Raw genomic sequence first — 17,441 nt, forward strand, 5'->3', positions numbered from 1 at the left:
TTCGAGACTCTCAACTTGCTGAGAAACATTTTGCCTTATCTGTGTTTTAAAAGGTAACCCCTTTGTTAGATACTGCCTCCCTGTTCTAGATTCTCTCTTTCAGAGAAAAGATACTCTTCACATCAACCTTGTCAAGACCCTCAATCATATCAAATTGGTTTCACCACCAATTACTTTCATGGACAATTTATATGGAAATGGAAATGTTTTGATGTCTAACCTTTTCAGAATACATGCATATCACATTGTGGAAGGTAAGGCATTATTATTTTTCAAAGGAGATTGTGTACACTGGTCCATACAGTGTAATATTGTGTTGCTTCAAAGATGACCACGAACCACCCAACAGAACCATTTTGGCCATATTCATACAATAGCACCTTAAATTTAAATTGCTGATCAAATTCAGCTGACAGTCCTTTCATGTGAGATTCAAGGTCAAAAACGCAGCCATGCATTTCAACATAAGGTACTGCTGATTCAGAGACATCTTTATGAAAGTACGGCTTATCTTTCATTCAGTGAGATATAATGTGCTGTATGTACTCTCAATTTTATTGTGTCAATTCTACCGGTATGCCAAGAACATTTTGGATTTTCTGGTTATTTTGACAAGGAATTCAAACTCAGAAAACACAGAAATACTCACCTGGCATAGATGGAGCTGTTGCCCGGCACCCATTGTTATTTATCGTTCCCTCATATCCAACAGTTACATCATACACGGCATCTAGGTGGCCTCTCATGGTGTTAATGGCTACTCGTGTTGCCTTCACACGTGGTGACATGGCATGTTTTAGCTCTGGCAGCCCTGGAATGCAGTGGAAAAAATATGTACAACTACACAGGACAATGCTAAAAAAATTTTTAAAAGTACAATACAAGGAAGGCTGACATTAAATGACAAAGAACCTCTGTTGTGCGATTACATTTGCAGATGATTTTATGCCTAATATCAGATCCTACTCTATTTCTAGGATAATGGGATTGATATGAAATATCATCTTCGGAAGTGTGCAAGAGTGAAATTTAAAAGGATAGCACAACAGTTGATAGTTTCAAGTTGTGTAAAAGTTTTGTTTGACATATGAAATTGCCAAATATTATTGGCAAAACAGAGGATTTCAATTATTATTCATGGTCATTTTCAAAGCATAATGCCATGTTCAAATTCATTTTCTGAGTACACACATGCTTTAACACACTAATTAAACATTAAGCTTAGATCTAAATTAGACAGTCTTATGGAATAAAAGATGACTTGCTTCTACTTCGGCTTGAGGCTCTGAGATGATTGATAATTCCAAAATGTGATCAGCAAAATACTTGAAAGGTCTGGTCGGTAAGATGTTTGGAGGTTTGTGTGCTTAGGTGCTTTAACATCACCCTCTGTGCATTCCTGATGAAGTCTCTCAAGATGCCTCCCCGAATAAACATTATCCACTTTGGCTAACAAAAAAGTGGGGACTCCCAACAACCAGCAATGATTTTTCATGGAAATGCCTTAACCATTTCAGTTGTCCTCTGGGAATCACCGGTGAAAACCAAGTTTGGAGTAGAGCTGTTGTTTTGTGACCTTACTCATGTAATATCAATCCAATCACACAGATGCACCCCAATTTCTCTAAGGCATGAGCTACTGAATCCATATTCTAGTTATCAAAATTCCAAAAAATATCTTTATACTTTATCAATTACATTTGGAGATATTTATATCATTTCTCAAGCCAAATTACAAAACTTAAAATAAAGTCACCAAAACATTTCAAGTTTCCGTTAATTGGTGTGAACCTCCTTATTCTATTGCTAAATCCTTCCATAAATGATAATATTTCAAATCAGACTGATGATCCCAGCAATATAGCTATATGTAGATAATGTAGCAGCATCTAAAATCTATAACATGAAAACAGAGTAGACTTAAGTATGCTAAAGCTCTAAAGGATACAACTTATGCCAAAAACCAGTTGCAATAATGGCTACGATATGATAATGTTTTCCCTTCACATTTTTTTAAGAATGCATTATAATGCTATGTTTCTACTTCAAAGCTCTTTCAGTTTTAACTTAACCAAGAACTCTTTCCCATTGCAATTGAGCACAAGCATATATAATCAAGGAAATTGCTTATTTAAAACTGGTCAGGTTATAATCATACTCTTTGCCACAATAAAACAAGTAGTATTAATTAAAACATGGCAAGTTTGCATGGATGAGCCAATACCTTTTTCACGCAGAGGGTGGTGCGTGTATGGAATGAGCTGCCAGAGGAAGTGGTGGATGCTGGTACAATTGCAACATTTAAGAGGCATTTGGATGGGTTTGCAGGGATATGGGCCGGGTGCTGGCAGGTGGGATTAGATTGGGTTAGGATATCTGGTCAGCATGGACGGGTTGGACCGAAGGAGCTGTTTCCATGCTGTACATCTCTATGACTCTATGACTAGTATTTTATTCAGTTGCACCTGAGAAATACTGCGTAATTGTATTACAGTGCTCACTTCCAGCACAAAGGAACTGAGCACGTAATTAGGATATAGTGAGTTACACTCATATTCACTGAATATTTTCTGATCGTTCAAAGAAACCTTCATTTAAAACCCTCTACTGCTCACTTATTTTTTATTCATTCATTCAGTAGCCATCACTGTAAACACCCATGCAAAATTGCCTTGGAGAATATGGTGAGCTGCATTCTAGAACCATTACAGGTCCTTCAAGTCTAGGTACATAACAATACTGTTAGGAAGGGAGGTCCTAGCACTGATAGATATGCTGGCATTGGAGGTAGCCCCAAGAAGGTTCATGAGGTTGACATCAGGAGAGATCGTCTTACAAGGTTACATTGATTAGTTTGGGCCTGTTTTCATTTGGGCATGTGATCTTATTGTAAATACAAGATTCTTCAAGGACTGGGCAGGGTAGATGCAGGAGAGAGTCTAGGACCAGAGGGCATAATCTCAAATAGAGGGGTTGCACATTTAAGATAGAGATGAGGAGGAATTTCTCTCGGATGGTTGTGAATCTACAGAATTCATCACTGCAGAGGGCTGTCAAGGCTGAGTGATAAAGTATAATCAATGCTGACGCAGAGTTTTTGCCAGTAAGATAAACAAGTGTTTAGAGAAAAGGCAGGAAAACAGAGTTAAAGGTTATCAGATCAGCCACAAACTCAGTCAATGGTGGAACAGACTCAAGGGGCTGAATGGCTGACTTCTACTCCCACATTTTATTGTCACTGTCATTTCCCTGCAAGTTCAGAGAGGTTACAAGCTTGCAACCAACATATCTGGCTCAAAGCTTTCCTTTGGATCTATACTCGATATTAGCAAATTCAGCCTTAGAACTTACAACATAAAAATCAATTTTAAAATATTTGGAATCCAAGGTTTTAACTATGCTATGCAGAAATAGTTTCTTCATTAATTTCCATTTTTGGTTCATTTCTTATTGTAGTATTTTGAATATACATTAACCAATGGCTTGCATTTGATTTTGGTTCATTCACAAAACTGTGAAATCTGTAGTGAATTAAACAGATTTCGAGCCAAGAAAATCCAGAAGTGTCACAAAGTGATCAATGAAACTGTTCAGTGCTCAACAAATCGAAAGCAGAGCCTGTGTAAACATCTATTAGCAACAGAACAACTGGCAGTGTTACAAAAATTACTCAATACATGTCCAAGGTTCAGAAGCTAGTAAAAGCAAATGAAACCTTGCAATTTAAGTATGAATCCACAGAAACCCTATAAAAGTTGCAGATGGCTTTAAGTCAACAGATGGTTCAGAATCAAGTTGCCATAGACAGGATATATACGAACAGAAAAGGGCAGGAAGGTAGTGGATGTTACCCAATGATTCTATCAGAAAATGAACAGCTAACCTGGAAAATGTGAAATTGTACTAACACCACAATGTGGTCTATGAGGTGCCTGTACTGCATTGTGGCTTGCATTTGATTGTCTCTACATCATCTAGCCACATTATCACCATGTTGTCATCTCCTCTGGACACCACAATGTGGTCTATGAGGTGCCAGTACTGCATTGTGGTGTCCAGAGGAGATGACAACATGGTGATAATGTGGCTAGATGATGTAGAGACACCAGTGTTGGACTGGGGTGTACAACATTAAAAATCACACAACACCAAGTTATAGTCAAACAGGTTTATTTGGAAGCACTGATTTTTGGAGCGCTGCTTCTTCATCAGGTTGTTGTGGAGAATAAGATTGTAAGACAGAATTTATAGCAAAAGTTTACAGTGTGATGTAACTGAAATTATATATTGAAAAAGACATAGATTGTTTATTATGTCTCTCATCTTTTAGAATGACCATTCTGGTTTCAGTTCTTTCATATGTAAATCACAAAACTTGTTTTTAAAAGGTTACATTCTCAAGTGAACTTTAACAATTGGTTTCATGTCAGCCCAGATAATGTATTGAAGATGTGAGCTTTATGTGAGGCTGTCTGTGCCACAATGGTCAGACTGATTCTAATCTAAAGAATCTTACATGGAACCATGCAGTTTTTGAGCAAAGTAAAATGTAATTCTGCAAGTATAAATTCACCTCACAAACTTATATGTGTATGTGCGCACAGCAGGGTGTGTGTTTGGGGGGGGGGGGGTCAGGGAGGATTGAGTGTTTGTGAGAGAGTGTGTTTATGTGAGTACAAAGGGGTATGTGTCTGTGAGAGGGTGTGAGCATATGAGAGAGAGAGAGAGAGAGAGAGAGAGAGTGAGAGTGAGAGTGAGAGAGTGTGTGTGTGCGCGCGCGCGGTGCAACTATAGTGTGACATGAACCCAAGGTTCCAGTTGAGGCCATCCTGATGGTTACTGAACTTGGCTATCAGCCTCTGCTCGGCCACTTTTCATTGTTGCCTGTCCCAAAGTCTGCCTTGGAGGACGGTCACCTGAAGGTCCAAGGTCATGAAGTATTCTCCGACTGGGAGACAACGCTGTTGTCTGTTGATTGTTGCGCAGTGTCCATTCATCCGTTGCCGTAGCCTCTGTTGTGTTCCACAAGGATTACTGCCACCATCTTCTCTTTGCTATTTCACACTCTCAGTGCTACCGCTCTCTCCAAGTCTGTTTTTACATACGCATCTCACCAAGGTTCATGAACTACAACTCTCACTATTACAAAATGTCCATTCAATAGCTTCCACCCACATCATCCAACAAATTATTAAACTGTCCTACTCTGTATGTTTCCTACTTATTTACTGGGGACACCTTATTACTTCTCTGGCTTCATCATTGTGCACATTCCCTTTCTTTGTCTCCATGTAGGAAAAATTGCAACTGGGCCAAGATCGCAGAATCTGGCAAGGCAGGAGCCATTAGGGAACTTCAAATCAACCAGAGATGAGCATACCCGTATGCATAGGTACCTCATCAGCAAACCAACTCAGGAAGCTTCATTGTGCCATACAGAGCTGTTTCTCATAGTCAACAGTACTAATTTATTCTTAATCTATACTAACTTTCACATCTTTTGCACAAGTAAGTACCCTCACTGTGCAAGCAATAGTGACGCCTGGCAAGCCTTTGCTCGGAGGAGACTAACAGTGCTGATGCTCAGCTCTATCTCTGAAGGTGAAACCACTAAACCCACAAGCTTTGCTGGTGCATCCTGAACAAGCTTAAAAGGTTTCACTTCGATGGGTACTCCATTTGGATAAGACTTGAGAGAATAAATTGGTAAGCATATCACTGGCAAGTTTTCACAAGCTGTGGAGACAAAGGGCTTCCAAAGACCTTAGCACTTACTGCACCCCAGAATCCCATTGTTTCTCATTCAGATTAGCCAGTGGACACAAAGCCTGATTGTCATGTGATTTTGGGCCACAGCTATAAAGTCTACATTTTTGTTACTGATTCCACTCCATAAGCACAATGTACAGCACAGGATGAACTAAATACAACCAACTTCAACATCTCATGTGACTCTGTTCAGCTTCCAACTCTGCATATGCTCCCTCTGAAAAATTTGCCTCCTGATACCAGAGAACACCTCTGGGACACCCGGACCAACCAACCCAACCACCCTGTGGCTCAACACTTTAACTCCCCCTCCCACTCCACCAAGGATATGCAGGTCTTTGGACTCCTCCATCGCCAGACCACAACAACACGACGGTTGGAGGAAGAGCGCCTCATCTTCCGCCTAGGAACCCTCCAACCACAAGGGATGGACTCGGATTTCACCAGTTTCCTCATTTCCCCTCCCCCCACCTTGTCTCAGTCAAATCCATCGAATTCAGCACCGCCTTCCTAACCTGCAATCTTCTTCCTGACCTCTCCGCCCCCACCCCAGTCTGACCTATCACCCTCACCTTGACCTCTTTCCACCTATCACATTTCCGACGCCCCTCCCCCAAGTCCCTCCTCCTTTTATCTTAGCCTGCTGGACAAACGCTCCTCATTCCTGAAGAAGGGCTTATGCCCGAAACGTCGATTCTCCTGTTCCCTGGATGCTGCCTGACCTGCTGCGCTTTTCCAGCAACACATTTTCAGCTCTGATCTCCAGCATCTGCAGACCTCACTTTCTCCTCCTGATACCTCTGCCTGGCATGCATCATGGTTCATCTACTAATGATCAACCCAATAGAAAGCAGGTATTCTATTGCTTTTCTAACTGCCCTCTAAATGTCCATAAACATTAACTCACCAAAACTCTGTTGCTCACATTCAATCATTCACTACCACAGTTTATCCATTACCCCTAACCACCATTAGCTTTCCATCCTTCAAAATCTTAAAATTTTGATAACTCATGCTTCTGTTGCAATGCTATTTCTATGAAGCAGGGAAGTCTTTTTAATAAAAGTGTGTGTTATGGACCAGGGCAGACCCCTTCAAAACAATTCAAGAAAGTAGCTCAGAACCTAACTTTGCTAGTTGATTTAAGCAGGTGTAAAGCAGATATCCCAGGGCTGATGCAGCTGGTCAAACCAATTAGTTTTAAACAAAACAGAATTTATTTACAAGATTACTGAATGAAACACAAACAAAAGAGAACAAATACAGAATTACTTAACCTATCTGAAAACCCAACGGTTTATCTCAACTTAATGATGCTGTTCCCAATACTTGCAACAGTCCTCATAAACACCACTTGGCACAAAAGGTAAAGCCAAACCCAAGCTCTCACAGGAGGGAAGTCACAGAGAGAGGGAGGAGGATCAGCCTGGACCTGTTTCTTTGCATTCAGCAGCCTTTAAAACTGTCTGAAGTGCTTTCAGTGAATAATCAGAGAAAATCTAAGCTGGGCGAACTGGCCACTCCCTTACATTGTACAAGTGCATTTTTTATAAGCTTGAAAGCTTTTTTCCTGAGGCAGTATCTGTTAGCTATAATCAAATTGGCCACGAAACCCTTCAACTTAGACTTTTCAGAGTCTGTGGCTTTTACGACCTCGCTGAAAAAAACCCCAAACAACAAGATAACCTTGTTAAAGGAGCAGCATCGTCACACAGAAACAACCATCCGCACACCCTCAAATGAAGCTGCATCAGGACATTATTTCAACGAGCTACAACACGCTGCAACACCCAGGTACTGTCACTTGAAAACTCAAAATATACATTAGACACAAGAGCAATTTGCTTTCTCACTTACAAAAAAGCCACAGTATCACAGTTTAACAAATAATGTATTAAACTTCCATCATGAACAAACCAAAAATGTTTCTTCCATTCACTCAACATGGAATGTACAGCACCAAGATAAAACTAAGGGGAAACTTTGAAAGTGAAAGATCCAAAGAAAATAGAACAGAGTTAAAATTCCAAGAACTATGTAGCCCTCTATTCACTGTCACACAAGTACTTTGATCAGGATTCACCTTGTGTCCTTCATTCAACAAACGACAAAATAAATATCCGATAGAAAATAGTGAGTACCACTTATCAATACAAACGTAGAACAAAGCAATATTTTTTGGTTTTGTATTCCATAAGTATCACAGATTTGTACAATATTGTCCACCGTGTGACCCTCTCATTTAGTTTTTCAGAAAGGTTCTATTTTTGATCTGGCTACAGCACACTAATAAACTCATTCTTAACCCTCACAAATAATAGGGCTTGCAGTGAAAATCAGGTAGTAGAATCATAGAACCCTACAGTGTAGAAGCAGGCCATTTGGCCCAACAAGTCCACACTGACCACAAAGAGCATCCCACCCAGATCTGTCCCACAACCCTATTCCCAAAACCCTGCATTTCCCATGGCCAATCTACCTAACCTGCACATCCTTGGACTGGAGGAGGAGCATCCACGTAAGCAAGAAAAACTTTGTATTTATACCCTTCTGTCCCTGACCATGGACCAAACATGGCACTTTTGTTTTTGAAAGGGTGTGACTGCCTGCTGGATCAAAGCAACTAGTTAACTTTTCTTCATAAACTCCAACATGCTGTATTTGAGGCAGACTACACCTGGTTCCATACCTTTGTTAATACAATTAAAGCTAATGTATTCAATCAGCATGGCTACTTTTTGGCACATTTTAAAGTTGTGAATTAATCAAGTTTAAGTTATACATAACTTAATTTAGGCATTTGCCTGTAACATATCTCTGGCACCCTCCGTGAGCTGAGACATCTCTTAGCAATTTTTTTTGCAGTACAGCACACAGAGAACTCTTTCAATGCTTGACTCTTGGCTTTGCCTCTCTGCATTTGGTCTCTGCATTTTTGATAATTAGAAAACTCTGGAAAGAAGAGTGTGCATGTTTCATGGAAGAAAGCATATTTTAACAACCTTTCCGAATGAATGCAATTGTGTCAAATTAGTGACTCATTATTTAAATTTGGGATTGTGGCCAGTTTTATAGGCAGGGCTCATGCCCAATTCAATGTTTTTGAAGTCAGTATATAAAAAATAAAAATCAAAAACATCATAGTTAAGGATCCTATGGGGTATTGTGACCATAGCATGGCAGAATTCAAAATTCAGTTTAGGGGTGAGAAAGTGGAGTCCCACAGCAGTATTCTGGAATTAAACAAAATAAATTATAGAGGCATGAGGACCGATTTGGCCCGAGTGGAATGAGCAGGAAGGCTAAATGGTAAGACAGTAGATAAACAATGGCAGACGTTTAAGGAGCTACTCAATTCCTCACAATTAAAGTATATCCCAGTGACAAAGAAAGATAGTAAGGGGGGGGGGGGGGGGGGGGGGGTTAAAAAAACATGCATGGCTAAATGAGGAGGTCAAGGACATTATAAAGTCAAGAACTAAAGTACACCATATTGCAAAGGTCAGTGGCAGGATGGAAGATTGGGAAACTTTCAGACATAAAGGAAGGCATACAAAAAATTTATAAGAGCTAAGGTAAAATATGAAATAAAACTAGCACAAAATATCAAAAAGGTCGGCAAAAGCTTCTATAGATATATATAAAAGAAAAGAGAATCACTAATGGTAACGTTGGTCCCTGGAAGATGAAACCAGAAAGTTAATAGTGGGGAACACTAAGATGGCAAAGATGCTGAATCAATACTTTGTCTCAGTTTTCATGGCGGTGGACAACAGTACCATTCCTGTTGGAATGGGCAAGTCAGAGGCAATAGGTACTGTAGAACTTAGGACAATCAACATTGACAGGAAAAAGTCACTAAGCAAACTATTAGCATTGAGGACAGACAAGGCCCCCGGGCCCGCTGGCCTACATCCTCGGGTATTAAAGAAAGTGGCTGCGAAGATAGTACATTCATTCGTTAAAATATTCCAAAATTCCCTGGACGTGGGAAAGGTTCCAGTGAATTGGAAAATGGCTAATTAAACACACTTGTTCAAAAAGGGTGGGAGGCAAAATATGGGAAATTAGAGTTTAACATCTGTTGTTGGGAAAGTGTTAGAATCAAAGAAGCAATATCAGGATATTTGGAAAGTCAAAATGTTATCCATTAAAGTCAGCATGGTATTATGAAGGGCAAATCATGTTTGACTAATTTGCCAGAGTTCTTCGAAAAAGTAACAAGCAAAGTGGATAATGGGATGTTCTAGATGTAATTTATCTGGACTTCTGGATGGCATTTGATAAAGTATCACAGAAAAGGTTAATTCACATGGTTGAATCATATAGGATTAGGAGCAATTTATTAGCCTGGATAGAGGACTGGCTGATGGATAGAAGATAGAGTCAAGGTAAATGGGTATTTTTCTGAATGGCAAGGTAAAACTAGTGGGGTGCCAGATGGTTCAGTCTTTGAACCACAGGTATTTACCATCTACATTAACAACTTGGATACAGTGATAGAAGGCTCTATAGCCAAATTTGCACAAAAATAGACAGGATGGTAAATGGCAATGAGTAAATAAGAACCTTAAAAAAGGATATAGGTCGGTTAGGAATGTGGGCCAAAATGTGACAGAGGGAGTTTAATATGGATAAGTGCAAAGTAATGCACTTGGATTAAAAAAAAAATGGGAAGGCAACCTATTATCTTAATGGGGAGTCACTTCAGCTGCTCCACTGCAGAGAGATCTACGTGCATTTGTTCATGATTCACAGAAAACTAGCATGCAGGTACAGTAGATAATATAGAAAGTGACTGGAATGTTAGCAGCTGGAGAAACAGAATATAAAGGTGAGGAAGCATTGTGGCAATTATCCAAGTTATCGGTGAGAACACGCCTGGAATATTGCACACAGTTTTGATCCCCTCGAGGGGGGGGAACGTAGTGGCACTGGAGGCATTTCAGAGAAGGTTCATTAGATTGATCCCAACAATGAGGGGTTTATCATATGAAGAGAGGTTGAACAGTTTGGGCCTATACTCTCTCAAATTTAGAAGAATGAGGGGAGATCAAATTGAGGTATTCAAGATGATAAAAAGATATGGATAAAATAGATGTGGAGCGGATGCTTTCTCTTGTGGGGCATTTTAGGATGAGAGATCATAGTCTTAGGATAAAGGATAGCAAGTTTAAAACCGAGTTGAGGAGAAGCTACTTCTCCTAAAGGGTTGTGAATCTGTGGAATTTGCTACCCCAAAGTGCGGTAGATGCTGGGATATGAGTAAATTTGAGGAGTTAGACAGATTTTTAATTGGTAATGGGCTGAAAGAATACAGACAGAAGGCAGGAAAATGGGGTTGAGGAGCATATCAGCCTTGATCATATGGCTGCGCAGACGTGATGAGGCAAATGGCCCAATTCTGTTCCTATATCTTATGGACTTATGAATGTATGAAAACACAAAGCAGTCACTATGTTCTGTCCACAAAAATGATCCTGACCTTATAGTTGCCTGCTACTTTAAGACACCTATGTACTCCCTGGACAACATGGGTGTCTCAGGCCTGTTGCAGTGTTCCTGTGAGGCTCAGCACAAACTTGAAGGGGAGCATCTCATTTCCTGCTTGAGGACTGTGCAGCTGTCAGGACTTAATATCAAGTTCAATAATTTAGAACCTGAGCATCTTCTTCCAGACCCTTTACCCATCCCCACACCTTGTCATCACATGGGCTGCTTTTATCATAGCCATGCCATTTTCACCCAGTTATGGTTCCCATTAGCATTCAACTTAAAGCTTGTTTGCTGCTTTCAAATGAATAATGGAAACCCTATGCCCATATATTTATCTTAAGAACATGTACTTACCTTGGATTTATCTCCCAATGAAATAATTTATTTAGTCTCTTCATTCAATGCCTCAGTCGAGTGACATAAAGCAAACTTTTTATTAGCCAGCATCAATGGGACCAGGATTGCACTGGTTAATCAAGAAGTCCACACAATCAATATAAAAATGCACACCAAGTAATAGAAACATTATGCAGGGTGTATCAGTATCACTATTATATTTAAATAATAATGCAACTTCGCTTTAAATAAAACTTACAGCAGAGAGCCTTCTCAATCGCACCCTTAGCTGATTGCTCGGACATCGTTGAGATCAAGGTAATACAGTAAATATTCCTTATTTCAGGTGTATAATTTTGCCAGTTTATCAGAAGTACCGATTTGTAAGGTGCCGGTTAGTTTTCTGTAGCTTGACTAGATATCCCCTTCATGGTATGTCTGCAAATTTATATTGTATCTTTCTAATGCTCTCTTTTACATTAAAAGTATTGGAACTATAGTTACTTGTTACAAATCCTTTTCTTTGTATCCAGACTATCTCAATGGGACCTTCAAGTTTCAATTTTTGATATTTTTTGCATATCTCTATCCATTTTTAAGGATCTATGCACTTTCATATCCTGATTCTTTGCAGTCACAACCCAGAACTCCAAAGATTGTGTTGCCCAACTAGATGCAAGGACATCACCTTTTCGCCACAGAAGGACTTAGAATGGAAGCAGAAGGATCCAGTTGTCAAGGTCAAGTCATTGCTGCAACTAGCAATGAGTTTGTCATGAGAAATCTTGAGAAGCATTACAAAAGACCAACGGAGTGTGCTATCATTCCTCTGGACTAAATCTGAATACAAATCTAAGAGATAACAGCACTATGCTGCTTCATTTTTGTCTTTTTTTTTTAAAAGAAACAATGCAATCTCACCTTCTTTACGAGCATATGCCTGGCTTGCTGCAATCACTTCTGGATTATCGGGGTTGTAACGGGTTCCTTCTGGGAAAATCACAAGATATGCCTTAAGAGGAAAAACAAAACTGTTAAAATTTGCTCATTTAAAAGTGACTATTGTAGGTTGTTTTCACATGCAGCTTTGAAACATACTGCCAGCATACTGCAATCAACTACTGGTTAAACAAAGTAATTTTTCTAATCTCACATTTGAAATTATGTAATAAGTTTGGAGCAGGCCCATACAGGTAAAGTGACTTGAGATTGAGTACTTTCCAATCAAGTCACACAAAGCTGGTTAGCCTCACTAGTCGAAAAGACTGGTTTTGAAACATGGGTCCCAAGATTTTAAGGAGTCCAGAAAGGCTAACAGAGGGATAGATTCTGCTTTTTTTTTTCCATTTCTCAACTCACCAACATATTACTGATGTTACTACATAGTAATAAAATAAATATTTTCTGCAAAATGGTGCTATTTTCCCTTAGAACTAGATCTCATTTTCAGGAAATATGATATTCTTCAGGCAATCAATACAGTTTTTTTGGTCTTGTTGGGAAGGGTTAGACTGTGAGAAGCACAAGGTTTGGAAAGATGGAGCAAGAAAAGGATTGGATGCAGAGTTTGGAAAGTCACTACAGCTCCCCCTCAGAGTGTTATAACTGGCAGCAACTGTAATTAAACAGGATCCTCAAAGCAACTTGACCCAGCGTGGAAACTGAACTCATGCTTTGCAGTAGCTCTTCCTATTATCAACTACTCACCCAACCAACTGAGCTAGGATTGCATTGTTCTGAAAATGTCAACGATCGCCAATAAGGACTGCAATTCCAACAAATCTGTACCTCAAAATTTGATGGACACCTGAAAAGGGCATGTGAGAATGACAAGATACCTAAATGCTAATATATATATTCCAGCAGCCAGCGGACTAACTTCAGATCATTTATCATGTGCATATTTTGCTACCTCCAGGTCCAATAATCCCCCCAAAACCTCAATTTGCTCCATGGAATACAATATTGGAACTCAGTAATGTCAAAGCAATGGTGTCCATCTAGGAGATTTCATCTCCCTCCACTAATTGCTGTTCTCCAGGTAAAATGGGAAATTTACACAGGCATTGGCAACACACCATGTTTAAAATAACTAAAGTATTACATCTCTAGCACCAAACTGAATCCATTAATGAGGAGAATTTCATGATCTAATGATCCCAAACATAAACAATTCTGATCAAATTCCTTTCTTTTCATTGCTTTAGTATCTCAGACAGGGGTGGAATAATAATTGCATTTGATCCTCAAAAACATTACAACTCACAGGACTTCTGATTCTTGGAAACAGCATCAAATCTACACCCATGTAACAGAATTAAATTTCCCCTTGTCCTGCTATGTTACATACTGCATATACAATGTATTTTAGTTCACCAAAAAATAGTCTTAGCAACTGGTTAAACATTTTGGAAGTTCTGAGATCAGGTCATAAACCAATGGTGCAACCATTTCAAAAATAAAATGTCATTCAAGATCAATTACCATTAGAGCATAGTTTACAAAAATAGTAAAACAAAATTAAACTTTAAGCAATATTTATCTAATATTGCCATCAAACGTAAACAATATTGAAATACTTACTGGAGTGCCCACTATTATCTGTTGCTTAAGTTTATCAGCCATTGCTTTTTCGTTGAATTTGGCACTTCGCTTGACATATATTCCTCCGTGCTAAAATATAGATATTATGAATGACATCTTACTGCAAAGTTCACTGGGTTTCATCAGAGAAGTTTTAAAATTACAATGTAAACAGCACAACTGATTATATTATTATTGCTAGGTTTCAAAGTGATAACTGTTGATGGATAAACTTTACCAGTCCTGTATATCTGCAATGGACAAACCCATAGTCCTTTATATCATATCAAAAGTGCACAAAAAACATTAAATACAGTGTACAGGTCTCCATAGTCAAAAATCACACAACACCATCAGTTGAAGAAGCAGTGCTTTGAAAGCTAGTGCCTACAAATGAACCTGTTGGACTATAACCTGGTGTTGTATGATTTTTAACTTTGTCCACGCCAGTCCATCACCAGCTCCTCCAAATTACAGATCTCCAGTTCAACGGTAAACTTAAGAGTTCGCTCTAGAAGCTATAATCAAAAAGTCACTTTTTGCTATGCAAATATGAAACAATTAATGTTAAGTAAGTTATTACTCTCAGTGACAAACCTTAAATACTTCCCACTTCAACATAATTGGTTAAGCTGTTATCAAGATCCCAATTAATAGCGCTGAAAACAGAAAACTAAAAACTTCCATCATTTTACTCAAACTGTGACTGCAGCTGCTAGTCTCACTTGCTCATACTTCTACTTTTATTGGTATAAATTAAGGGTCTGGCTGCTTTCCAGTATTTTGTCAAATGGAACCACACTGCAAAATCAGTACATTGTAGATCTACTATGTATACCATGCTGTAATTATTACTTTTTTTCAGTTTGGCCTTTTCAAAAATCTTACACAATACATTGTTCAACTGAATTAATCTTTCAAATACACAAATGAAATTTGCTTCAAACACTGTAGCCTTAAAATCCTATAAGTTGCTGACTTGTGATCAAATTGCTTAATGACCTCCACCTTCAGGATTTTTTATTTATCAAATGGCTACTTCCTGAGTTTACTGCACAAGAGCATAATCCGTAGGAATCGATATGCTTGCTTTGGAAAATAATTTGACATATGGGGAAAAGGCCTGAGAATGGCACAAGGTGAATTGTTTTTTCAGAGGACTAGCATGAACAGCACAGACAAAACAGCCTCTTTCTGTGCTGTAACCCATCCCTGATTCTATGGCATTGTAACTGGGAAAAAAAATACCTTGTTCAGTTTGTTTGTTATCTGTAAGAGTGAACATGGGGGTTCTTCAATAGTGACTACCATGTTGGATATGTACAAAAAGTTTTTTTTTGCTTCCAGATTTTAAATAATGAAAAAACTGTCTGTCTTTCTTAAAAAATACAGTCTACAATTCATGGAACACCAAGATTTGCTAGTCTGGATTACAGTTTAGATACTCATGCAGAAGATAATGAAATAACAGAATTACATTCGGTTATGATCACTTCTTCTCAGAAAGCATTCATCGTCATTGAAAAGGATAGCAGGCTAAAAGGCTTAAAATGCATTGAATAGACTTGTATTTCCTTAATTGTAGAAGATTGAAGGACAATTTATTTGAATTATTGATCTGATCCTAATTAATAAGTCTGAACACAGGAGACAGACAACTAGAACAAGGGGATATAACATAAAAATTAAAGCAAGCCATTCAGGGCTTATGTTAAGAACTTCAATGATCAAAGGGAAGTGGAAATTTGGAAAAGGTACCCCATAAAGTTGGGTCAATTAAAAATTTTGAAATTAGTGTTCATAAGATTTGAACAGAAAATTTATCTAACTTGCTTTGAGAAATACTAGAGGCATACAGCTATTTATACACTTTACATTCAGAAACTTACTAAGATTATTCCTGTTCAGATGACGTGAGTCCTGTCTGATATGCTGCTTCCATAGTGTCAGAGTACAGAATATCACTCAAACTTGCAGAACATTTTGCCGGGATAAGTAGAACAAGTTGTGAGGGTGGGCCCATATTGGAATCAACAATTTAGGGTGTAGGGTTGCTCACTGAGCTGTAGGTTTGATATCCAGACGTTTCACTACCTGGCTAGGTAACATCATCAGTGGCAACCTCCAAGTGAAGCGAAGCTGTTGTCTCCTGCTTTCTATTTATATGTTTGTCCTGGATGGGGTTCCTGGAGTTTGTGGTGACATCACCACAAACCCCATCCAGCACAAACATATAAATAGAAAGCAGGAGACAGCAGCTTTGTTTCACTTGGAGGTCGCCACTGATGATGTTACCTAGCCAGGTATTGAAACGTCTGGATATCAAACCTACAGCTCAGCGAGCAAACCTACACCCTAAACCTCGACCTGAGCTACAAACCTTCACAAACCTTGCAGGAATCAAAAATGCAGGGACATAAAGGGTTGGAGTTCTACAGACAAAGTGTAACTATCTAGAGAGAAAGTTAAGAGTAGGATATCAAATTGTAGCCATTATGTCTAGTGTCACATGATGATTTACATTGGAGCAGTAATACATATGAAGCTAATATGTAGCTGGAGACATGACACAGGTGGAAAGGCTTCAGATTCCTGAGGCATTGAGTCCCATCCTGGAAAAAATTAGCCCTGTACCAAACATACAGGTTGCATCACAACAGGGTTGGGCTACTGGTCTTACACTGAGATCAACTGGTGGTGTGGAGGTGGATTAAATAAACTGGTGAAGGGAAATCCAGACGAAGCAGTAAAGAGGAGAGTAGAATGGTACATTGAATAAAGAGTAGCTCAAAAATAGATGGGATATGGTAAGCATATGCAAGGCAGATGATAATGGATTTTAAGCACGTGTACAAAAACTCCAGAGGAAGGCAAACTTTGAGAGCTCTAGGCATGTCGTACAGGTGGAATATAGTATCATGGTGTTTGTGTTACTGTGCTAGTGATCCAGAGGCTCTGATGATTGATCAAAAGAAAATGTAATTTGATAAAGAGCCACCAGTCAGTGACCATGAAACCAGGGATTGTCATAAAAACTCACTGGGTTCACTGATTCCCTTTAGAGAAGGAAATGTGTCATCCTTAAATTGATCGGAGAACTAGTAACACAAATCTGCTGATTCCTAACTGGCTTCTAAAAAGGCTTATTGAGCCACTCAGTTGGACCAAACTATTGCAGCGTACACAATTAAACCTAGGTACATCACTTGAATTAACAAACACACCCAGCCTAATTGACCATCCTCATCTAAGGACTG

The 17,441-nt window shown here is 39.0% G+C and overlaps 1 protein-coding gene across 2 annotated transcripts in view; it reads right to left on the bottom strand.

Annotated features, from left to right (window-relative positions):
* Positions 1-17,441, bottom strand: part of agpat5 (1-acylglycerol-3-phosphate O-acyltransferase 5 (lysophosphatidic acid acyltransferase, epsilon)) — a 101,506-nt gene that overhangs the window by 45,408 nt on the left and 38,657 nt on the right. The window contains exons 4-6 of one of the 2 annotated variants that reach the window (XM_043679250.2): positions 14,185-14,274; positions 12,523-12,613; positions 650-811 (exon numbers count right to left, since the gene is read on the bottom strand). In XM_043679250.2, coding sequence (XP_043535185.1) covers positions 650-811; positions 12,523-12,613; positions 14,185-14,274 — 343 coding nt within the window. The remainder of the gene's footprint in view (positions 1-649; positions 812-12,522; positions 12,614-14,184; positions 14,275-17,441) is intronic. The other variant, XM_043679258.2, reaches the window with a different exon arrangement.

This window comes from Chiloscyllium plagiosum, unplaced genomic scaffold (genome assembly GCF_037043375.1).
Source record: "Chiloscyllium plagiosum isolate Xiang-an unplaced genomic scaffold, Cpla_swu_hap1 HiC_scaffold_3, whole genome shotgun sequence".
NCBI classification, from domain to species: domain Eukaryota; kingdom Metazoa; phylum Chordata; class Chondrichthyes; order Orectolobiformes; family Hemiscylliidae; genus Chiloscyllium; species Chiloscyllium plagiosum.